The sequence below is a fragment of the Vanessa atalanta genome, chromosome 5 (assembly GCF_905147765.1).
Source record: "Vanessa atalanta chromosome 5, ilVanAtal1.2, whole genome shotgun sequence".
Taxonomy (NCBI): domain Eukaryota; kingdom Metazoa; phylum Arthropoda; class Insecta; order Lepidoptera; family Nymphalidae; genus Vanessa; species Vanessa atalanta.
In genome coordinates, this window is record NC_061875.1 from 2,944,860 (window position 1) to 2,967,188 (window position 22,329).

The window sequence follows — 22,329 nt, forward strand, 5'->3', positions numbered from 1 at the left end:
ATTAACCAATCTTATTATAAAACCATTAAGGATCGACAGCACCTGTACGATCAAACGAAGTAGGAATGACCGAACAAGATAACTAGAACAATTATATCATTTTGTATATTGTAATCGCTGTATCTTGCAGGTGTGGTCGCAGCTTTACAGGCTGTATGTCAAGTTCTAACTCCGCTTGGCCGCGCAAGTCTGTGGGATCCTTTACTCTCATAGCAATTTACATTCGGTCAGCAAATATACTGTGATGTATACATTTTAAAACTTTTTGAATATTGTATAATATGATCATAGATTTTTTCATTTGTTTTATTTACATTGTCGCTGGTCCTATCGGAACAACCTCTATTTATACAAATATCCAATTCATATCTTATTACTTTTCATTATATTAAACAAGTTTAAATTTCGAACAAAACTGTTTATCAAATTAAAGAAAAAATTAGAAATAAGTTTTAAATATACAATATTAACATACCCAATGATAACCGAAAATTTCTTTGGAAATAATTTTAAAATACATTTTAATAACAATAAATTTACTGAAAATTGTTCTCTATTGGAACGACATAAGGTACGAAACACTTTACACAGAACAAGTCACTATTTAATTAAAAGTGCGTAATTATTATTTACTTTAACTCGTAAATCCTCCTCTAGTAGAAGTAAAGGTAAATGAACAACTTTGACTTAAAGTTTACACAACATTGGTCGAGATCTAAAGCATCAATGATATTCAATATTGATTGATTGCTGTCTTTCAGACGATTTTGGTCACTGCGACCAATCTTAAGGGAGACCAACTACGTAGGGCACATTATAGTGCACGAGTGTGTGCGCAACAGGGGTGCACTCTCTTTCCGTCACACTTACAATCCGATAGGACGGAAAATCCGATACGACTGGAAAAAGTTCAGGCGCAGGACCAACGGCTTCACTCGCTTTCGAGGCACGAGAACTATACAATTTTTTCGACAGAAAAACCCAATATATTTTTTTATCGGTCCAAAATCTCGCGATTTTTATCAAGCTGCTAAAACGAGGCAGGATTCGTGATAGAATTAATGATTCATTATAGATCCACGAACAAATTGAGTTTTGTATGTTGTCGTGGAAGTTAAAAAAAGGCTAATAGTAAAAGTAATATATTATGTTTAATAATAAAATAAAGATAGTAAGTAATATATAAAGATTCGATTCAGTGGAAATAGAAACAGGCAGACTGTTACATTTATTCTTTACCATCTCACTATAGTTGGTCACGATTTGTATCGAATAATTGTTCACAAAAACATAAAGATACGTTACAACAAATGCCTGCTTTAAACGGTAAATGTTTAAATACGTTTTTAAACAAGTGACTTGTTCTTATTTTATTCACTATTTATTCCTTATGTCTTAGAGAAAAACAATATCGCATGGAAAATTGTAATGAACGAGCTCAATTTTATAATACGCTAATTTTCATAATTAATTAGTTTTATAATAATTCAAAGAAGTTGTAGTAACACGTGACAGTTGAAACGTCACATTGTAATTTGAGGCAAAACTTCTCTCATCGCTCCGAAAACTGACATTCAACAAATCATTTAAAAAAATAATGTTTTTGCACTCTGAGATATTAAATATTTTTTGCGTCGAAGAAGTTGCTACAAATTATAAATATTGGCTTGGGAAATAATTTCGTAAATGCAACGAAAATAGAAGAAATTCTCTTTTAAATTGCGTTTAATTAAAATCGATTTTATTATACGATTATGACGAAAATAAGTTTCCTATTTGTCTAGTTAGCGGTCAATGATAAATAAAGTATTACATGCGATATGTTTATAATTAATTTAAAAATATATATAACCAATGTTTAAGGAGCCAACTCGTTTAAATCCATCCAATGTTAATCAATTTACAATCGAATATCGAATACACATAAATAATATTAAAATTAACAGTAACATAATATACTTACCGAAAATATTTTATTGCATTAATTTTAAAGAAATATTCGTGATACAGCCCTAAACATAAATTAAAAAAAAGTTTTCTATACAAATATTTTCAAACTAGGAAATTTAATTTTAACGAGTAAAAAAATGACACGACCGTTATAAACGAAAATCGACATTCCGTCCGACATCTCGGATTAACCGTTTTTTTATTATCTATCTAATAATACTATACCGTGTAAAATATTTAAATCGTCATGAAAATTATCGAAATTAACTATAATTAATATAATTTTATTAATCATTACAAAATATATCTGTTATATTTTCTTCTATAACTCTGAAGCTGGTAATGATAAATCAAATACCTACTTTTTTAATATGGTATCACTGGTTGTATGAAGCCACCTCCTATTTTGACGTTAGACAAATCGATTTCCATTACCGTCGTATAAAATATCGATTTTATTTACATACATACCAATATGCTAAATGACTATTATCAATAAAGAAATAAAAACTGACGAATTATTAAATAGAATTCATAACGAGACGAAATTATTTGTAACTATGTAACTAGAAATATAAATTCATTAATTACATTTTATTGCTTCTACTTGGTTCATTCGAAACATTATAACTATGCCTCTCTGAAATTGTAGCAAGTGTCGTTGAAGGCGATGACCCTTAAAGATCAAAGAGAAATGACTGAAAAGTTGATATTTCGATTAGAGCCATAGAAAATATTAAAATATTCGTTATAAATATAGTCATCCTGCTGAATGAATAAACGACTTATATATTAATGTCACATATAAACGACAAAAATATATTAATTATTCATAGACTCCTGGTTTTTTTCCAACATAAAGGTTACACATAATCTTAAGTATTCAAAGTCCAAAGACTTTTCAGCGGTAAATATGTAATCAATTGCTTCGTGACTGATCTGAGCGACATAGTTATAATATTTTCACTCTATGGCTACTGTTAAAATATTGTCCGTTTAAAATTAATTTCATATCATATTCACAGCTTTCTTGATAATATGGATTCAGTTAACAGTGAAAAGTAAAAGCTTTGTAAAAAAAAATATTTATTCCCATAAACTGATGTCACATTGCGTTGATCTAAATCTCACACACAAAGCGATACATTGCCTACAACATGTATTTATAATAATTTCCGATTTTTTTTACAAATTTATTTATTACTGTAGAGAAGAGGTAACGTTTCAGCAAAATATTTGTATTAGTTGTCGTGCAATAAGCTTAATTTCTTTGCAATATTTTACAAAACATTTGCGCAATAGTTATAAAATTTTCGTGCATAATAAATACCAATTTATTTATTTTTTAAATTAAGAGCGTGATATTTCGCTTCAATACAGATCTGTATTGATTGAGCGTGTAACAAGATAACATTAAATTTAAAAAAAAAAAGTTATACGCGCGACAACTTAAACGTCAGATTCGTATCCCTGGTCCTATGTCTGGAACATATCGAAACGGAATACCGAAATTGTTAACAAGTTAGGGCAGTGTCACATTAACCTTTGGCAACTCAAGCAACGTCCAAGGCTCAAGTCACTCACTCACTTACTCACTCATTTCACTTGTGTCTTAATATGCTGTAAGAATTCGTAGTAAGAGAATGCTGACTCCACTCGGTCTTCGATGAGACGTTCTGTGAATAGCTGGCGTGATGGTGAATTATCCCTGTAATTAAATTACGTAATATACAATAATGTCAAATAAATACTTTTAGATACCAGTTATGTTATTATTTTATGTAAATACAAATACATAATAAATAAATACCTAATGGAAGATGCTCTTAACAAAAATTCCCATATTCGGTTCAATGAAAACCACGGATTAAGATGGGGTTCTGTATACATATGTCGTTACTTACCTAAGAATAAGTATACTAGCTGGATAGGGTCGGTCATCGTTTAGTTTTTCTATAAGCGCATGTAACTGCTCGTTCCCTTCGCTTTCTACTTTAGGTAAACTTCTAGCTTCATCCGGCAACTGACTGAAGGCGGCCACACCGAACGTCTCCGACAGGAAGGCGGGACTGATGCCGTGACACACGTATATTATCATCGTTTCACCGTCGTCCAGGAGATACGCCCCATTCATGCTTATCCTGTAACAATCGCTACGTTTTACTCGGCCGTTGCAGTTTAATATTTATGAATATGAACTTTTAAATTTTAGGTCGACCACTTGATTTTGCTAAATAAAACTCCTCATAAAATGTACTCTTAACGATATGAATAGCGTCTATGGGTGCGAGCGTCGCACGGCGCTACCTCTCGGCGGAGAGCTGCAGGCGCGGCGGCGGCGGCGCGTCGGCGTGCGCGTGCGCGTGCGCGGGCAGCGCGTGCAGCGCGTAGAGGTCGGGGTGCACGGCGCGCAGCAGCGCGGGCAGCGGCGCGCACTTCATGAGACACATGTCGGCCACGCGCTCGTCCAGCCGCGTCGACGTGCCCGTGCGGAACGCTTTCTGAAACCGACGTCGATACACCTGTACTGTCGAATGCCTCGGCGGCCTACGAATGGTCTGACTCCGCGACGGGCGAAGGTCGCTCACCCGCTTGAGCAGCGCGAGCACGTAGAGCGGCAGCAGGCGCAGCGGCGCGGGCGCGTGCAGCGCGGCGGCGGCGGCGCCGGCCGGCAGGTTCTGCGCCAGGCGGTGCGCGCTCAGCATGTCCACGGCCGCGTTGATGAGCGCCTCCTTGGCCTCCGACATGGACGCCGACGCGCAGCGGTCCACGGCTGGAGGCCACATCCGGTCGTGTTGTATTCGAAACGTTTTTAGTAATAGTGCTAATTCACTTTATAATAAACAAATTGAAAGTTACTCTTTCCAATTTGATCGAGAACCATAAAACATAGGAGAAACGAGGAGTGTCGACACTCTTGCAAAATAGGGTGCAGAATTTATTACATATGTAAAATAGAAATAAAAGCGTGTGATCTAAAGTGAGTATTTTAAACATTCAAGTAGTAAACTTACCCATTTTACTGAGTAACCCTATAATGCACTGTTGGTCCGCAGCGTGTAAAATATCTGGCAAGGTATTTGCTATCGGTAAAGCTAATGTGTGGACACGTATCCTTCGTTCGCCTGCAAGAAATAAACAAAGAATAATTTATTATATTGGCAACACTTTATATTAACCAAGCTAAATCTTAATAAACAAAAACAAATCTAAGTTCGATAAAATACCTTTACTACTAGTATAAAGTAGAGCAGCCTGGAAGCACACTTGTTGCAGATCCGACAACGACTCCTCTATCGTGAGCTGCATGCCGAAGCCCGCGTCAGGAGACACGTTGGGGAGGGACAGCAGGTCCGTGGAGCGCACGAAGAAGTTGCCGTGGAACGTGTGTATCGTAATACCCCTGCAAATGAATTCATAGTTGTATCTAATGTTTTTTTTATTTAATTATTTTTAGGACTTTTGTCCTACACAGGTAGGTCAGTCCCGTTGTCCCTTCTTCCTTTTGTTTAAATATCATTTAAGATTATATTATATATAATATTTGTTGTTTTTTTCTATATTGTTTTAAATTACAGGGCTCATTTTTAAGTAATTACATAAAAACTTCTTACCTAGTACACCTAACCCGCATGACGGCTTCGAAACCTATCTTCCTAGTGAGATATCTCGTGAACATTTGAGTTAACTGCTCCGCTTGCCACGGCCGCTGAGCTCGGAACAGCGGGATGTGATAGACTGTGCCTGCGCTGAATTTACTCATTCCACCTGAAACCAATTTAAATTGTAACTTCTTCTCTATGACACAATTATATTAAAAGCAATCAACAAATAGGAAATAAATTCCACGTAAACAACGCCTGCGTATTTTATTATCTATTCCTATTGTCAAGTTACATAAAATTTAGTCCAGACATTTTTTTTATAAATATAGTATTTGTATGTCTTACTGAGGGTTGCCAGGTCACAGTACTGTGAGCTTAGAAGGAAGAGATCTACTGCAACTTGTGCCCCACTGCAGTCCAAAGCTATCCTTTTGTAAAAATCAGTCGCTGGATTCAGATGGGCCACGTCTTTAGAAGAGCGAGCGTTTGGATCCTCTCTGAAATAAAATTACATTTATAAACTGTGATCGAAGACTTACTTATTATTATTTATTTATTTATTATTAATTATGTCTTACAGCGAATAATACTAGTGATGTCCTCCTGATCGCGTTTGGCTATGATGACCTATCTCATGCGAGACTGGCCAAACCATCGCAGGACATATTATAGTGTACAAACACAAGGTGCTCTTTGTTACTGCCAGAATCTGATGAGGCGGCAAATCTGATAAGACCGGAAAGTGTGCAGAAGCAAGACTAACAGGCGTAACGGACTATTCGAAATACTGAGGTGTAATCATTGTCCAAAATTTCGACTCTGGGCTACTGAGGGTTTCTTAATAACTTTTTATTGGACCGAATCAATGTTGAAACCGTATCCTTATAAGCTAGCCACTATAGAAAGTAGAAAATTCATTTAATAATATAGTTTATTAATACTAGGTAATATGTATGTAAATGGTTTTCTGTAGTTATTTCTATGTATCGAGTATTTTAATGTACTTCTTTAAAACTTATTACTCATATTAAATAAATCGTTTACCTTGAATGTAATCCTCCTGGTCCAATATTAGGTAGACAGGTTTGGAAAACTGTAATTCGTCCCCCAGTGGGAGCCTAAAATAGAAAAATGCTTATTAGATTACATTTACTACAAAAAAAATTATATGCCCTTTAATATTTTGGAATATTTATATATATGTATATTAATGACTCAATTACATGTACAAGGGAAAAGGTTCAATGCGTACATAATACATTTAGATGTACAGACTTGTAAATCCTGCAAAAACTCACCAAATACAAATCAAAAAACTCTTATCCCTAAAACCACTTTTGTACCTACTACACTTTCAAACAATACCCTTAGAAAATTATTGAATCTATAAGACGAGGTTTAAAATAACGAAGTATTCATAAAGAGAAAATTAATTAAAGTAGGCTCTTACTAGCACTTTTGAATCGTCAATTTACAATAATATATTGAATAAAGAGTCACTTGTTAGGAACGCCGATTCTACCGAGGAAGACTGGAGAAAAACTCAGTAGTTACAAGCTCCGTTTTTACTGACGTTACGTTTACGTTTTACCGATCTTCCCTCCCCCCTAAATATATATTTGAATAGAGTTTTTGGAATATCAGGCCGATGTTCTAAGACATGACAATGTTTGACATGTTTGACATGACAAGACATGACAATAATTCGGGGCTGGGTTTTATGCACACCCTGTGCTCTCAATTAAGACAAGCCTGGTAGTTACTCTACTCTACCATTTAAATGAAAATTATTCTTTATTCACCATAAGCTTATAAGCAGCCTGTAGGGCTGCACCTAGCGCGGAGGCCGGAACGCCGGGAGTGGAGTAACGCTGCGGTAATATAGTTAACAGTTCCTTGACCATTTCCTTGTATTCGCCCAAGTTCACTAACAACGATTCCGGTGATGGAAGAAATATCTCTGCAAAGAAAAATATACCTTTAGGAATACGATTCACAGTGCAATTTATATACATAATAAAAATATATTTAAAAAAAAAAAAAATGACAGGCACAATGATTAATTATAACCAACTCCTAATTCCTCCGCTACTAATCCCTTAACGAAAAACATATTTACTGGTAAATTTATTGGCCTAAGCCGGAATTTGGACTTGCAGACATTTAAGCTGGGCTCACTAATACGGCTCGATCAATGTGACAGTTGAATACAATACAGTAAACATATGCACAAACGCAAATATATTTGTATAATAAATCACACACACCATCAATATCCAAGACGGTCATCTCCTTGGGCCTGGTGAGGCCCTCGCTCATGAGGTAGTAGTGCACGTGCGCGTCGTAGCAGATGAAGCCGATCTGCGTGCGCGCGTCGCCCGGCAGCTGCTCCAGGTTTGTCTTCAGCGTTTCGCACACGACCTGCCAATGTATACATAAGTACGGGATATCACACACATCATTACAGAACGTCTAACGTCTTTCCCAGGAAACTTAACACGTTGGTAAATGCATAGGCCATAACTCGTTTTTATTTACTTATAATCACCCCATATTTCGAAGAGTCTGTAGCGCAACGGTTTATGGAACGCCTTTCTTTTTACCTCAAAGAAATGAATTAAAAAAAAATTAAACGCCGCAAGTGAAGTGAATTGCCTTCAGATTTGAAACTGCGCAATCTTTGGGTGATAAAGTTAGATTCACGTGATTTTTTAAATGAGCTTTTTAGATAGAACAATAAAGTGCAAATTCGATTGTCACTCCAAATATAAAATCACATTAAAATTAAATTGATATCATTTGAGATGGTTTATATTACGTACATTCTATATTAGAATACAATAGAAATTTGAGATGGGGCAACAAGGCTAGTGACCTAGGCTAGTGACGGTAGAGATAAGTATTATACATATATATATATATATATGTATTTATGACATTTGACCGACCGACAAATATTATTTAGGTTGTCTAAATAGATTGTGATACTTCCTGGCAGTAAAATGTTGGCGTATTACAATTATTAATATGATATAACAACGCCGCATCTATGGAGAAATAATAACAACAAAAATAATTTCAAATAGTACGGTCAGCATGAGAAACGATAATTTTCGAAATGTTTTTTAATGTCGTTCGGATTCTTGCAACATATATTTTAGTACAAACATTATAGTTATAAAAATATTGTTATGTACCTGACTTTTATTGCATCGATACAGAACTGTCGTAGCATTAGCATTTGATATTTGTGAGACTATAAAAAATATAAGCTTTAAAATATCACCAACGGGGCGGACCAGTAACGCTTAATGTGGAATAACCGCGCCGAGTACTTAGTCTTTAAACAACGTGCTACTATTTAGAACTTATAGAAACTAAATAAGCTAATAAAATAAAACTCAATCAATTTTGTAATGAAATATATGTCACCTGTAAATATCCTGACTCTCTCGCGATCTGAGAAACGTCTAGAAGGAAGAGGTAGACCGCCGGCTGCGGCGGGCGGAGCATGTACTCGCTGGGCGCGATGAACTCTATCGTGGCCGACTTGATCTCGGGCCGCCGGGACGGATCGCCGTAAGACTTGCTTAACGGATCGTATTGGAATTCCTCTGGTACTGTAAACATTACATCAAATAATAAGAAATTATGTATATATGTATAAGTATGTATATGTATGTATATATAAGTGTTCTAACAGATATCAAATTCTAGTTTTGGGCTAGAGGCCCAAATATTAATTACCAAGGAATTTACAATTTACTTATATTCGATATGGACCTTATCCTCATCATAATCAGCCATAATCCCCCAAGGCGCGCCCAAGCTCGATCTTCGGGCCTTCTCATCCACTTTCTATGTGGATCTATTAATTAAATGTGTTCTATATGAATAAAAAGTTTCAACCCATGATTTCGCCCGCGTGTAATGAAGGGGGTTGGTGGATGATGGATTGAAATGAAAAGTACCCTATGTGCTATTCCAGACTACAATCTATATCTGTACCAAATTTTAATAAGTTGCGTTCAGACGTTCTGGCCTGATTGAGTTACAAACTTTCGCATTTACAAAACATATAAGTAAGATAGTAATAAAAACAATACATATATTTACACAAAAAAAAAAAAAAAATTATAAGTAAAATATTATATAAGTTACCGTATCCTTTCGAATCGTATTCGCTGTGAAAACGATACTTACAATCGTTGACTCTGTAGCAAAGATTGCATTTCCACCGCTTCGAATCCACGAAGTAGACAAAGGGGTTTATGTAAGTCCTACAAGCTCGGCACCGCACTATCGTCGTACACTGAATAACCGGTAGATGCTATGGACAAATACATGTTATTATAGATTTAAAATTGTAATTACTTTCAATTGGGAGGAGGGATTCGTGTAAGTCCGCAAAGCAACAATACTTAGTATTATTGTGTTCCGGTTTAGGCACGACAAAGTAAACTTGATGTAATGACACAAAACAAAGTCTAGTACGCTATCGTTTTATACCAGCCACACCCAAATTTGGGGAAGCGTGAGCCCTCCGTGACACCTCCAACTTTTTTTTGATTTGGTAATAGTAAACCCTTAAATGTTCGACCCTGTTCCGAGTTAAATGAATCCATTTTAATTACCGACACAAGGGCAGAACATCATAGATCCTTAGACGCTGATATAATAAGTGTCTTAGCTTCAACAATGCCAGTGGTCTATGAGGGAATACGACTACTTCCCATCGAGTGTCCAATCTATGGCGATTAAAGCTTAAAATAATACATTTTTAGAAACAAACAAACCAGAAGCAGCAACTAGTCCAGCAGTTATGTGTTTAAAATAAATTTAAAATAATTATTTTATTTCATAATTCCGGTATAATATTCAACAATTACTTTCGAATAAAACTAATTTAAATGAACTCAAATAACTCTGTAATCTTATTATGTAAGATCTGTAGCTTAAATAATTAAACAGTTATATTTAAAATAACTATTTCATTTCGTTTTAAAATAACTCTTTATTTAGTTTTAAGAGCAATAACAGTGGTTACGTTTATATTTATAACGCAATCAATTTACACAGATGGAACAGAATCGAAACGTCACAATACAGAATAAAAATATGCAACCTTGATTTCTATTCCTTTTACATACTGTTCATTTTCGAATAAACATATAACGCACATGTAATATTTGTTTACATACATAGATATTATGATACCGAGTAGATTAAAATCGAACACTTAAAAGTACAATTGTCTTCGGCTCGTGTTATATGTATATACAGAACTTATACTTACATTTAAGTCTTTGAATGGATGTATTAGGATACCTAAGGGTAATCTGGACTTTTGCAATAATGAATTTGTCTCCGGTATGCGATTCACTGTACACCTGAAGATCCTGCAAAAATGTTTTTTTATTATCAACTAGGATTCATAGTACCTATAGTATTAAAAATAGTTTAATATTTTAATGCGACCTTCGCGGCAATGTGTGACGTCAAATGAAGATAGCTTTTATTGAATTTGAAGCTGTAATTATATGCCATATGGTTCATAACATATTTTTAAAATTATTATTATTAAAATAATTTATTATAATTAATACAATAAGAAAAATGAAGTAGACAATAAGCAATTTTCATAGAATAAGTTTGGTTGGAAAATAGTTATTTAACACAAAAATAATTCGTTGACTAGCTGCTCCGCGTAGTTTCGACCGCGTTAAACGTTCTTGGGGGTAATTCTACTAATAGATGACAGTCGCATTTAAACCGTTGTGATCGTTGTTTTTTTATATAAATAAGTCATTATTGAACTTTAGTATTGATATACTAAAGTTATCGTAAAATAATTTAAAAAGGATAATAGTTGTATTACAGAATGACATTCGACCTTTTATTGCACAATCCTTATTAGTATAGATTATAAAATATTTAATATTTATGATATCACAGTGTTCTTTAACTGCAAAATTGTTGGCAAATCTCAAAAGAGCAATACAATAAAATAAATTTTAAAAAACAATTTAGGAACGACTATCCTCGACATGCTTCAGGAAGGCTGGTTTAAAATATCATAATAAAGCACACTCGTCGAAATGAGTCAAGATTTTCAAAAAAAATCATCGAAAATGTTGATATATGAGACTTCATAATACTTATTTTAAATAAAGCTCAAAGTATTATTCTTTTTTTATTAAGAAAAATACAAATAGTTCATATATGAAGTGAGAATTAAGCTTTATAACACATTTTGCCTTAATTTAGCTATTCTTACGTCTCCGAATGCGTCAAATTTATCTATGCCGTAGATTCCGTAAATCACGTACGTGGCCCCGGGCTACCTCTATCGGAGGTCAAATGTTATTGCAATCGGTTAAGTGATTTAATCGTGATGAGGTAATTAATAAGGAGACAGATTATCGCATTTATAATATTGTTAAATAACTATTATGAGTTATTTTAATGAATCAAGTATTGACGTACAATTGATAAGAATATATAAGATATTTGTATCGAACACGTAATTACGTTACAAATTTATTCAACTAAGGTTCCGTACAGTATTCAAAATTAACTTGAGAAGTAGTCGTAACATTATACTACCTTCATCTACACAATACATAACTAAGAAAATATAAAAAAAAAATTAATTGATTCGCTTTTAAACGGGGTTATAAGTTTTACATAAATATTGTGCAGGTACAAATTATCGATTTTAGTTACAGAGATATCAGAGACAATTATTGCTCCCACAAGTGTTTTATTTTATTTAATTGTATCGAACCTTACATACACACATAGATACAAAATGTATATATGTAATACAATAATGTAGACTAAAAATAACTTTATAAATGACAAATACGATAAAGGCACAGACGCCATATTGAATTACCAACGGATCATATAATATAAGTACTAAAAACAGTTGAATGAAATGAATAATGTGAAGTTTTTTAAAGATAACTCCAAAAGTATATAACTCTTGTACATAACTAATTGATTTTAAAATTTCATAGATCTTTTATTTTAAAGGTTTTAAGCTAAGAAACAAAAGAGCCTCCTGACAAAACCCCTTGGCCGAATAAATAAGGTTGCAGACATTAAATAAAGGAAAAATTAAAAAAAAAACTTGTTCTGTTGTGATAATATCTACTATTATAGTATTTATACATACGCACTGTTACTATCAATATAGGTGCAATGCCCGCAACGCAATTGCGTATCAGCAGTAATTATTTTAAGTTACAATAAGGTCATTGATACTTATAAACTTCACTGCATTACAAATTAAATTCCTCAAAAACTTTTAGCATTGCCAATTAATTAATATAAATATCATGTTATCATCAAAAATTTTGATTCATAAGGCGTTTTACTCCATTAAGAGTTAAATAAATTATGCGGTAGCGTAGTATAAATATAGTTCTGAAAAAGGACGAAAAGTCCTAAAAATAAAAAGCGTGGATTTAAAATTTTAAATCTCCAACAAATTTAGAATTCTAAATCTCAATCGTCAATTTCCATCGACAATTAATAATAATTAAATTTTATTTAATTACCTGAGTGACTACTGATTTCCTTACTGATTCTTCACGGTAAAATCTAGACCACACATTGGGAGACAACTTTAAATTAATCTTTTAAAACGACGATTTCAAATTCCTCGTACGAACCTTCGTGTATAACGTATTTAAAAAAAAAAAGTTGTACCGCACGATACCTAAATTCATACAAAGTTATAGATCTATTCACATACGAAGACATTCCACGGTTAATTCTTATCGGCGTGCATTAGTATGAGCGAGTGACGCTGGTGCTTACAAGATGTATTTAGTGTGGACAGCTAGCAAAAAAATACAATAGATATGTTAAGTTTGTTTTTAATTAGTTTAACATGCGATTTAAGAGGCACATCCTCATGAGTAAATAGATCTATACGCCCCCATATCCCAAACACAAAGTTGAAACTTTGAACAAACCGTTCTTAGCAGATACTTGCATTTTAATAAAAAACCTATTTCAAATTCCAGCTTTCTAGGCTCAATAATTTTGGCTGTGTTTTAGTCAAACGATATATTAAATATAGACATATTAACTATTATTAACATTGTCGTTTTATTCGTAAAAAAAATATCGAGTTTACTTTCACTTTTATTCATTCGAAACATTATAGAGTAAGTGAAAGTATGTACGTGTACTACTTACTAAATATTTGACTACACTAAGCATCATTTAGTATTACGTATTACTTAGAAATTTAAATTATTACATTATAACTAGCCGTGTACCGGGATATCCTATTGGAAACATTCAAGTCAAAAAGTCAAAAATTAAAATAATGACTGTCGCTTCTCAATTTGTTTTTGATAATGTTATGTATGTACGCAAAAACATAAATGATTTTCCCAGAAATTGTGACGTACATTCTATTAACACTAGGAACAAGAATAAACTTGTTACTCCAAGTACCCGATTACACAGGGTTAGTAACTCTTTTTTGGGGCAATGTATACGTTTTTACAACAGGATCCCAGAAAACGTTCAAAATTATTCAATTATAAAATTCAAAAGAGTCGTTAAAGAGCGTTTGTTTGCTAAAGGATATTACAACACTAATGACTTTTTAGTTGACTGCACACCTTGGGAATGAAATGATCGCCTCCAGGCTGTTTCAAACAACTAAAATATACTTATCATTGTACCTACATGGAAAATGGTTAAAAAAAAATATATCCCGCTGAGTTTCTTTCGCCGGTTCTTCTCAGGTCCGAGGTGCTAAATTCCGAACCGGTGGTAGATTTTTGACAATCAATAAGCAAGTGCAAACACTTCTATATTGAATAAAGATTTTTGACTTTGACTTTGAATAGTCAATAATAATAAAAATTGTGTAATATTTAAATAGAACATGTTATTTTAATATACGAAAATTGATGCTGATTTCTATACACTTAACCACATTGTAAGGAATTTTTTGCTATCATTGAATGTTACGTGGTGAATTGTCATAGTTTAAAATGCATTTGATTATATAACCACAGCTAAAAGGGTCAATAAACATCAAATTAATGATATTACTTGGCACAGCACTTTCGGCATGCTCCTTTACAAAAATACCACCAGTGAGTGATAAATTGTTTCACTGCCTACACTGTTAATACTTTCAATTTAAGTAACAGTAAATTTAAAGGAGCCGGTGTAATTAAGTGGCGATAATGTATTCCATGTGTTTAATTTAAAAAATTAAATTCATCATTTTTAATTCATTATTTCGGAAAGTAGTCTACCGAGAAGAAATGACATGAAACTATATAATACTAATAAGGTGAGGGAAATGTAAAACTTCAGGTCATCAAGTAATCATATTATGTATATTTACTTTCAGGCTGACTATAAAAGATACAATTAATATTATAAATATACGCCAATTCACGGCCAAATGGAACTGACAATGAATGGAATTGAATGAAATTTAGTGTACAACTACTTTATGCCTAGCACCCTTAAAACGCGAGCGCAGCCGAGGGCGACAACTAGTTGCATAAAAAAACCTATTCATGATATGAACTTAAGTCTTGTTAATTTGAGTAAATGAATGAAACAGAGACAGTTTGTAAATATTCCCAATTAGAACAGGCTCACTATGACATACTTTTTAATAGACTATACTAAGTCCAAGTTTACAAAAAAAAATATGTATATCCTACATAAGTCAATGGATAGTAAATCATCACATATTGATCATCTATGTAATAATTTATCTAATACCAAGCCTTGTCTGAGTTTGTTTAAAAAAAAACATATAAAATTATTAAATGATATATATTAAAATGTCTGTGGTAACATCAACAGGAATTAATAACAGAATATAACCATGCCCCAATTATAGTAATAGAATCATTTAATAATACAATATAGTTTAGATTTAGATAGAAATATACATAGCTTCAACAGCCTCTGTCCAACTAGTTTTTTTCTCTTTTTGAAACTGGAACTAATGATTATGGCAACATTATTTCCACTAATTAGTGTAAACTTTTTTGCCATTTAATAAAAAAAAATTGGTTTGTTTTAACTCTAAATAAGGTTTTTTATCCAATTCTTTTATTGTATTCATTATATAATAAATTATACACATAAATATGTATAACATTATAGCACACCATTTTTGTGCATATAAAAGTATTGAAATACAATACTCATATCTTGTTTTATGTGTCAACTCTCTGTTTTGTAGATATTAATAAATTCATATGATTCAACAACTGATGAAAGTTCTATGTCAGAAGATTAAGAACAACAAATTCAGCTTATTCCTATTTTATTAATATACATATTTATTGTAATAAAACCAATAACCCTAGTAATAACTAAAAATACTAATAGTTTCTTTTAAAAATATGCATTCAGGCTTATTTAATTTATGTATTGTATGTATATTTAAGCAGATGTAAAAGATTTTTCTATATTAATTCACCTATGCTGGATTTTTTTTTTTCGATTATTCATTTGCATCGAATACAGAATGAAGTGCCATATATTATATTAACTATATTTATGGTACATGGCAATTATTATATTCTATCTGTAATAAATAACAGTTAATTACAATTTGTTGTAAGATTGCAGATATCAATAATAAGGATTTATAATACAAAATTTAAGGAGACAATAAAATCAAAGTCACACAATAAGTGAAGCAGTTGACCTAACAATGCAATCTATGAATAAAATATGGAATAAGGAATGAGATAGCAAAGATAAATATTGTTATCTTTCAAGAGTATTGCCACTACTATTTAAAAGCCTTTGTCTGCAAGACAATAAGTTCAGTAACAAATTAATAACATAAAAATGTTTTATTACTTAAATTAGTTTTCTTTCTTTATAGAGACATTTCTAATTGGAGTTATAATTAGAATCTTTGTGCAAATTTTCTGAGTGACTAAGTTTGTATTGATGCAGCATCAGAACCAAGGAATGAATGAACGTTTAAGAATTGCAAAATCAACATTTAGTTTATAAATTATATTGCTAACGATTATATAATGTTAACAATGGAATAAGAGTTCTTTGTAATGATCTATATTAATATTATAAAGTTTTTTTTTTTTTGTAAGCAGAGGGTAATCTCTGGAACAACGATCTAAAGTTTTATGCAATGGTAATAAGCTACATTATTTCTGGATGTTATCATATATATTATATTTATATCATATAATTTTCTTTAATAATAACTTGTACCCATGTGAAGCTACAGCGGGTCACTTATAATAATAGAACAATTTTAAAAAGTACTTACTCTGAACTGCAATTGGGTGACTCGGCAAATTGATGTGCAAGTTTTATTTCAGGAGGTTCCTCTGGGTATTCTGGTAAAATGTTCTTACACTGCATAAGGTCAACCATTTGGTGTCCCCAGAGCTGGTCAAATCCTTGTTTTGTTACACTCAAATTACTCATTTGCTGAGTTACACCATAAAGATTATGAGTGGGAAACTGTTTTGCAATATTCTGTTGTACCTGCATTTGTTGTTGGGGACTCAAATTTGTATATGGCATTGGTGGATATCTATTCTGAATATTGGTATTCTGCCCACTAATTCCACTAGCAGGTCCAGGACCAGAATGACTCATAGGTGGCCCCGAGACTGGCCCACTTTGTAAGCCAGGTTTTCCAGCTGGCATATTTGGTGGGCCTGCAATGTAACCTTGCTGTTCTAAAGGTCCATTATTCAGCTGGTGCTGTGGTGGGTTTATATTTGGAGGCATAGGTTGTCTAAGCTGAGGGCCAGCTGGCAAAGATGATGGCCCACTAGGTAATCCCTTAGGTGGCCCCATTTGACTATGTACAGATGCTGTAGACGGTCCCATCATAGTTGGCCCATTTATTGCATTGCTTCTTGGTGGGCCTAAAGGTGGTACAGGTGCCCCAGATATATTAGGTACATTTGTCATAGGTAAATTACCAGGAGGTCCAGTTGTCACAGGACTGTTTCTTAGACCAGTTAACGGAGGTCTACTTATTGGCGGTCCGCTTATCGGAACATTCGGCTGACTATACCCTGGTGGCATGGATGACATTGGAAGCCTTTGATTCCCTCCATAGTTTGAATTCAAGGATGATGGCCCATAATTTGAGCTTGTAGGAGGCAAATTTGTTGGTGGAATGGGACTAAATGAGCTGGAATTTGGTGGATAATGGTTTACATTTCCAATAGGCCCAGTTGTTGGTCCATTCATAAAAGGTTGATTATACTGACTAGACGAAATAAGAGGTGGAGCATTGTTATTTATTTGGGGCCGCTGGATATTAGGAGGGAAAGGTGATGGATTAGACGGATGCGGGCTTCCTGAATTTACTGGAATGTTCTGGATATTTTGCAATTGGTTTTGAGGCACTGTTGTTTTCATTGGTCTCATAGGTGATGACTGTAAGCTTGTAGGTGGGGGTGGCAACATTCCTGGATGATTGAAAGCTGGCGAACTATTCGTACTTTGATTAAAATGATTTGTTTGACTGTTCATTGCTGCTATTGGTGCTGGGTTAAAATTGCCATCCTGTTTTAAGGGCCCGGGAACTTGGCTCGGAGGAATTTGATTATGCTGCGGGAATGGCCCAGGCATTGAAGTTTGATGTCCAGGAACATTATTATATTGATTTGGTATGTGAGCCATGACTTTTGAATCTGTAAAGTTAGTTAAAATATATTGTAATAATTTTCTCCATTACTATTACTTAAGTAAAATTAAGCATTGTTTGTATTCCGATAATAAACTTGATATCAAAAATGATGTTTAATTAATGCTAATTCACTAAGAATGACGGAAGGGCAAACGCACTTTTGGACTTACCGCTGGCAGGACGATGTTAAAACACAAAAAAACTTTAAGCACAAGTTTGCGTTGTTATACCATTCTCACATATTATCACAGAACGAGGAAATAACTTTGTAGAATAAATCTGGGAAGAAAAATACGACCCTGACTTACGTGGCTGAGCGATTTTGAGCGCCCTCTACTGGTGACAAGGATTGATTTTTGACTTTTGACGTCAAATGCGTTTCGTTGTCGTTAATGAAATTTGCGTCAAATATGTTGTAATAATTATTATTGTATTTTCTGAGCATACACATTTTTTTTATGAATCATTATAATTATTTTACATATATTTTTTTATTTTTATTTAATTAATACTATTTAATTTAATGGTCTATTAAAAATGTAATATACTAGCTCTCACCCTTGAAACTTGAACTAAGCAATATTAAGTATTGCTGTTTGGCGGTAGAATGGATCTGAATCTATGTGGGTGATACCTACTCCGAGAGCTTGCACAAAGTCGTACCACCAATAAAATTGTTCGCATATTAAATATAAGCTTGAACGTTCCCAAAAAAGCCTAGGACAAGTTTACCTTTAATCTATATATTTTACAGGGTGCAACATGGAATTCAGACAGTGCCAAATACATACTCATGCTGCTTACCACTATTCTGCTTACTATGCGCATTCCGCCGCGAGTTTTGAAAGTAGGATTTCATTGAACCTCGTATTCGCCTCTCTTTCTCACAATGTTACCATCTACAGCATTTTCTAGTCACAAGAGAAGTAAAGACAATTTTGAAATTGAATTCTATATATTTAGCCGAGATCTTGAATCTATGTTATTCGTTATATCATCGTAAAAAATGGCGTTTCAACGAAAATAATTTGTAAATCTTTGGTAGTATCTTTTACTAACCATTTCTTCAATTGAAATATAGTTTGGTGCAATAAGGGGAATTTGGAAATAGACGTATTCAGTTGATTCCCTTGGCACGTTTTATTTTAATATATTTTTACAAATATAACATGAAATTTAACTTATTTTTAAGAACAGTAATCTAATAAGAACAACTTGTAGACTACCTAATTCAAAAATAAACTACATATATACATTTTTGTTGGCAAGGAAATCAACAAAAAACGACAAGGAAATCAAAATTAAAAATGCTTTGATTGTAACTATTGTTTTATTATTTATATCATAATAAATCGAGTAAATGATTATATATTTATATGACATATACAATATATATAACAATTATATATATAACATTGTAATAATATATTTTCTTAGATTTTACAATTCATAAAAGCTGCACAAATGAAAATAATTATACGAGCTTATGGTTGGACAATTTGTCAAGTTTTTTATTAATCACTACTACGACTAGAGTAGTTCTGACAATCTTACAAATATCCCAAAACCATATATTTAAGAGACCTTATTGACAAATTGTATGTAGACAAGAATACAAGAGGCATTAAAAATTAACTACTGAACAAAACATTATACTTATAGTATATTTTCTCAAATTCGCAGATGTGTAACAATTAAATCTATATAGTTTTTTAATCAATAATATAAATTGACGATGTTACTGACACAGCGCTAAATGAACCTACAAATTATTTCAACATATATAAGTTCCATAAGCAGCTACTACGGAAATTTCCTCCTGTCAATTTTTTTTGGAAATAAATCTGGAAGGAATAATAAGAGTGAACTCTCAGAAATCCTCATTTAAGAAAAAAGCGTTATGCCTCCAGACGATACTTCCCTCTCTTTCTCTTTTTATTTAATACGAGATTTCAGCCGCGGATTCTCTCGGGTTGGTCGGCAGATTTAAGAAATAAAAAAGTATATCGGTGGTTTGGCCGTGAAGAGGAACAGACACACAGACTTACTTTCGCATTTATAATATTAGTATAGATTATTTTGAAAAAAATTTTTTTATTGTTTTAATGCAATCTTAAACGTTGTAAAATTATTTCATAATGTCTGCTAGTGTTTTATAGTGTCTTTCGATATATATTATGAATTAATCATAACATTCATTAACATTCGTTCCAACTGGGTGTCCCACGACAACTTATTATAATACTAGCCGTGTCCCTGACTGGGATATCCCGTCGGAAACATTACTCAGATACCCAACGAATTTATCTTAATAATTACAATTTGGGAAACCCGCATTGACCTTATGCTTATTTTCACTATTTTCGTGTACAATGAATCAACAATAAGAAACTATACAAATTTCACCTTGATTTTTAAAACGCAGTCTTTTCCTCGTGACTTTCAAACGAGCTATTACGACCTCTACTCAAAAGTGTAGGATTTAATGCCAATTTCCATATTTCTAACATAATTTCCCCCTTTTGATAAAACGTTTTCAAGAACGCTGTTAAAGTTTGCTTTTACTCACAAAAATAAGCCTTAATTCTGATTTCCATATTTGTAGAATCAGATATGATGAATTTCCATAAAAATATTCCATTTCCCATTTATTCCGCGTAAGGAGATGATGAATTTTGAAAAATATGTTCTAAGAGAGAGAGCTAGGTTCCATTAGGAACTTCTATGCACAATTTCATCACGTTAGACCCACCAGTTTTGCGGTGTGTTGTATGTCAGTCAGTCAATTTTAAATTTATTAAGTAGATGTAGGCCTACAAACTTTTAAGTGATATTTAATAACTACATCGCTAATCATCCACAACATTAGGAACTTGTTTATATGGGCCCCTTGTGCCCCTTATTACACTGTATCACTCACACATTATACCGGAATACAACAATATTAAATATTGCTGTTTGGCGGTAGAATGTGTTGAGTGGAAGATATCTATATGAATGGGTTTACACAAAATTATCTTTTGAGGAGGTTTACTTTACTTTCATAGACTTTTTTGTAACGTTATTGTTTGGTTGTACTTTTGTTAACATGACGAATCATGCTAGAGATCACATATTAAGATTTTGGGTTCAGTTTATTATCATAACCAAGATTTAGCAGACGCGACAGCAGTACTGCTGCTAATATGGCACCGTACGGAACCATTTTATAAATCCCTGTTTCGGTCTGCATTACATCCCAAATGTGTTTGAACATTTAATCAGAAATTTAAGCTGTTTCGTTTCAGAGAATCAAAAACCTACTCAGAATGATTTCGGTAATTTTCATCAATATTCAAGTATTAGTGAACTTTTATACGAGTATATCTTACTTGCAACTACACGGGGTCGTCAAAAAAAAAAAACAAATTGAAAATTCAAACATCTGTATTTCAAATGACAGTTCAAATCAATAATTAAGTTGAAAACAAAATTTTAACAAAGTACTGCGTAAGTTTAGGATTGATTGGATAAAGCCACCGGGTGTATAAAGAATAAGTTAGATTTTGTAATTAATATGGAAGAAGAATATAAAATTTGTGAAAAAAAAAAAAATTAGGGGTGGCGCTGCGTGTACCTTTTCCAATCAACGTGTACGCAGGGTTACAGTCTAGCAAGTCTACACTTAACATTATTATAACACTTCATTCTTCAGCAATATAAAAGTATTCAAACTGATCACAATTTTATGGCAGTTCCATGGAACCCCATGCAACACTTAACCAACACAGTTCAGGTCAAAAATATATGACATTTCATACAATCAGTTCACGAGTGCCCTTTAGACATAAGACAATACAAAGCGAATTTAATTCTTAGTTTGTAATTATGCGCATAAACATACTTACACTTGAACCTCTCAGCGAAAATGTCACATACTGTCCTTAACTTTCATATAAATCTTAACTTGATTCATTCTTAATTAATGAGATGTGGTTTTCCAGTTGGTGCAAAAAAAATGCAGAAACAATCACATAAACAGACTAGTATCCGAAACTCTATCGAAAGTAACAAATTTTATTGCAAAGGATAGGTCACGAACAA

At 33.1% G+C, this 22,329-nt stretch overlaps 1 protein-coding gene across 2 annotated transcripts; it reads right to left on the reverse strand.

Moving 5' to 3' along the window:
• Positions 1-1,185: 1,185 nt before the first annotated feature.
• On the reverse strand, positions 1,186-18,578 carry LOC125063942 (protein transport protein Sec24A). Of its 2 annotated transcripts, none has more exons than XM_047670669.1 (16): positions 18,417-18,578; positions 16,864-18,250; positions 10,852-10,954; positions 9,759-9,885; positions 8,988-9,175; positions 7,823-7,976; positions 7,358-7,515; positions 6,600-6,673; positions 5,901-6,052; positions 5,565-5,718; positions 5,178-5,353; positions 4,965-5,075; positions 4,539-4,723; positions 4,258-4,451; positions 3,855-4,091; positions 1,186-3,658 (listed from the first exon to the last, which is right to left on the reverse strand). In XM_047670669.1, the coding sequence occupies exons 2-16, from the start codon at positions 18,237-18,239 to the stop codon at positions 3,547-3,549; spliced, it is 3,501 nt and encodes a 1,166-aa protein (XP_047526625.1). In that variant the 5' UTR covers positions 18,240-18,250; positions 18,417-18,578; the 3' UTR covers positions 1,186-3,546. The 2 variants fall into 2 exon arrangements, with proteins under 2 accessions (XP_047526625.1, XP_047526626.1); XM_047670670.1 differs by having other exon boundaries at positions 18,405-18,578.
• Between the last annotated feature and the right edge of the window lie 3,751 nt (positions 18,579-22,329).

Bases quoted from the DNA above. Each gene is read 5' to 3' on its own strand.
- LOC125063942 (XM_047670669.1), bottom strand. From the start codon at position 18,239: ATGGCTCACATACCAAATCAATATAATAATGTTCCTGGACATCAAACT. The intron at 6,674-7,357 runs GTGAATAAAGAA...TTTCTATTTTAG, and splicing joins AGGCTGCTTATAAGCTTATG to GCTCCCACTGGGGGACGAAT. The intron at 3,659-3,854 runs GTAAGTAACGAC...ATTTAATTACAG, and splicing joins GCTAGTATACTTATTCTTAG to GGATAATTCACCATCACGCC.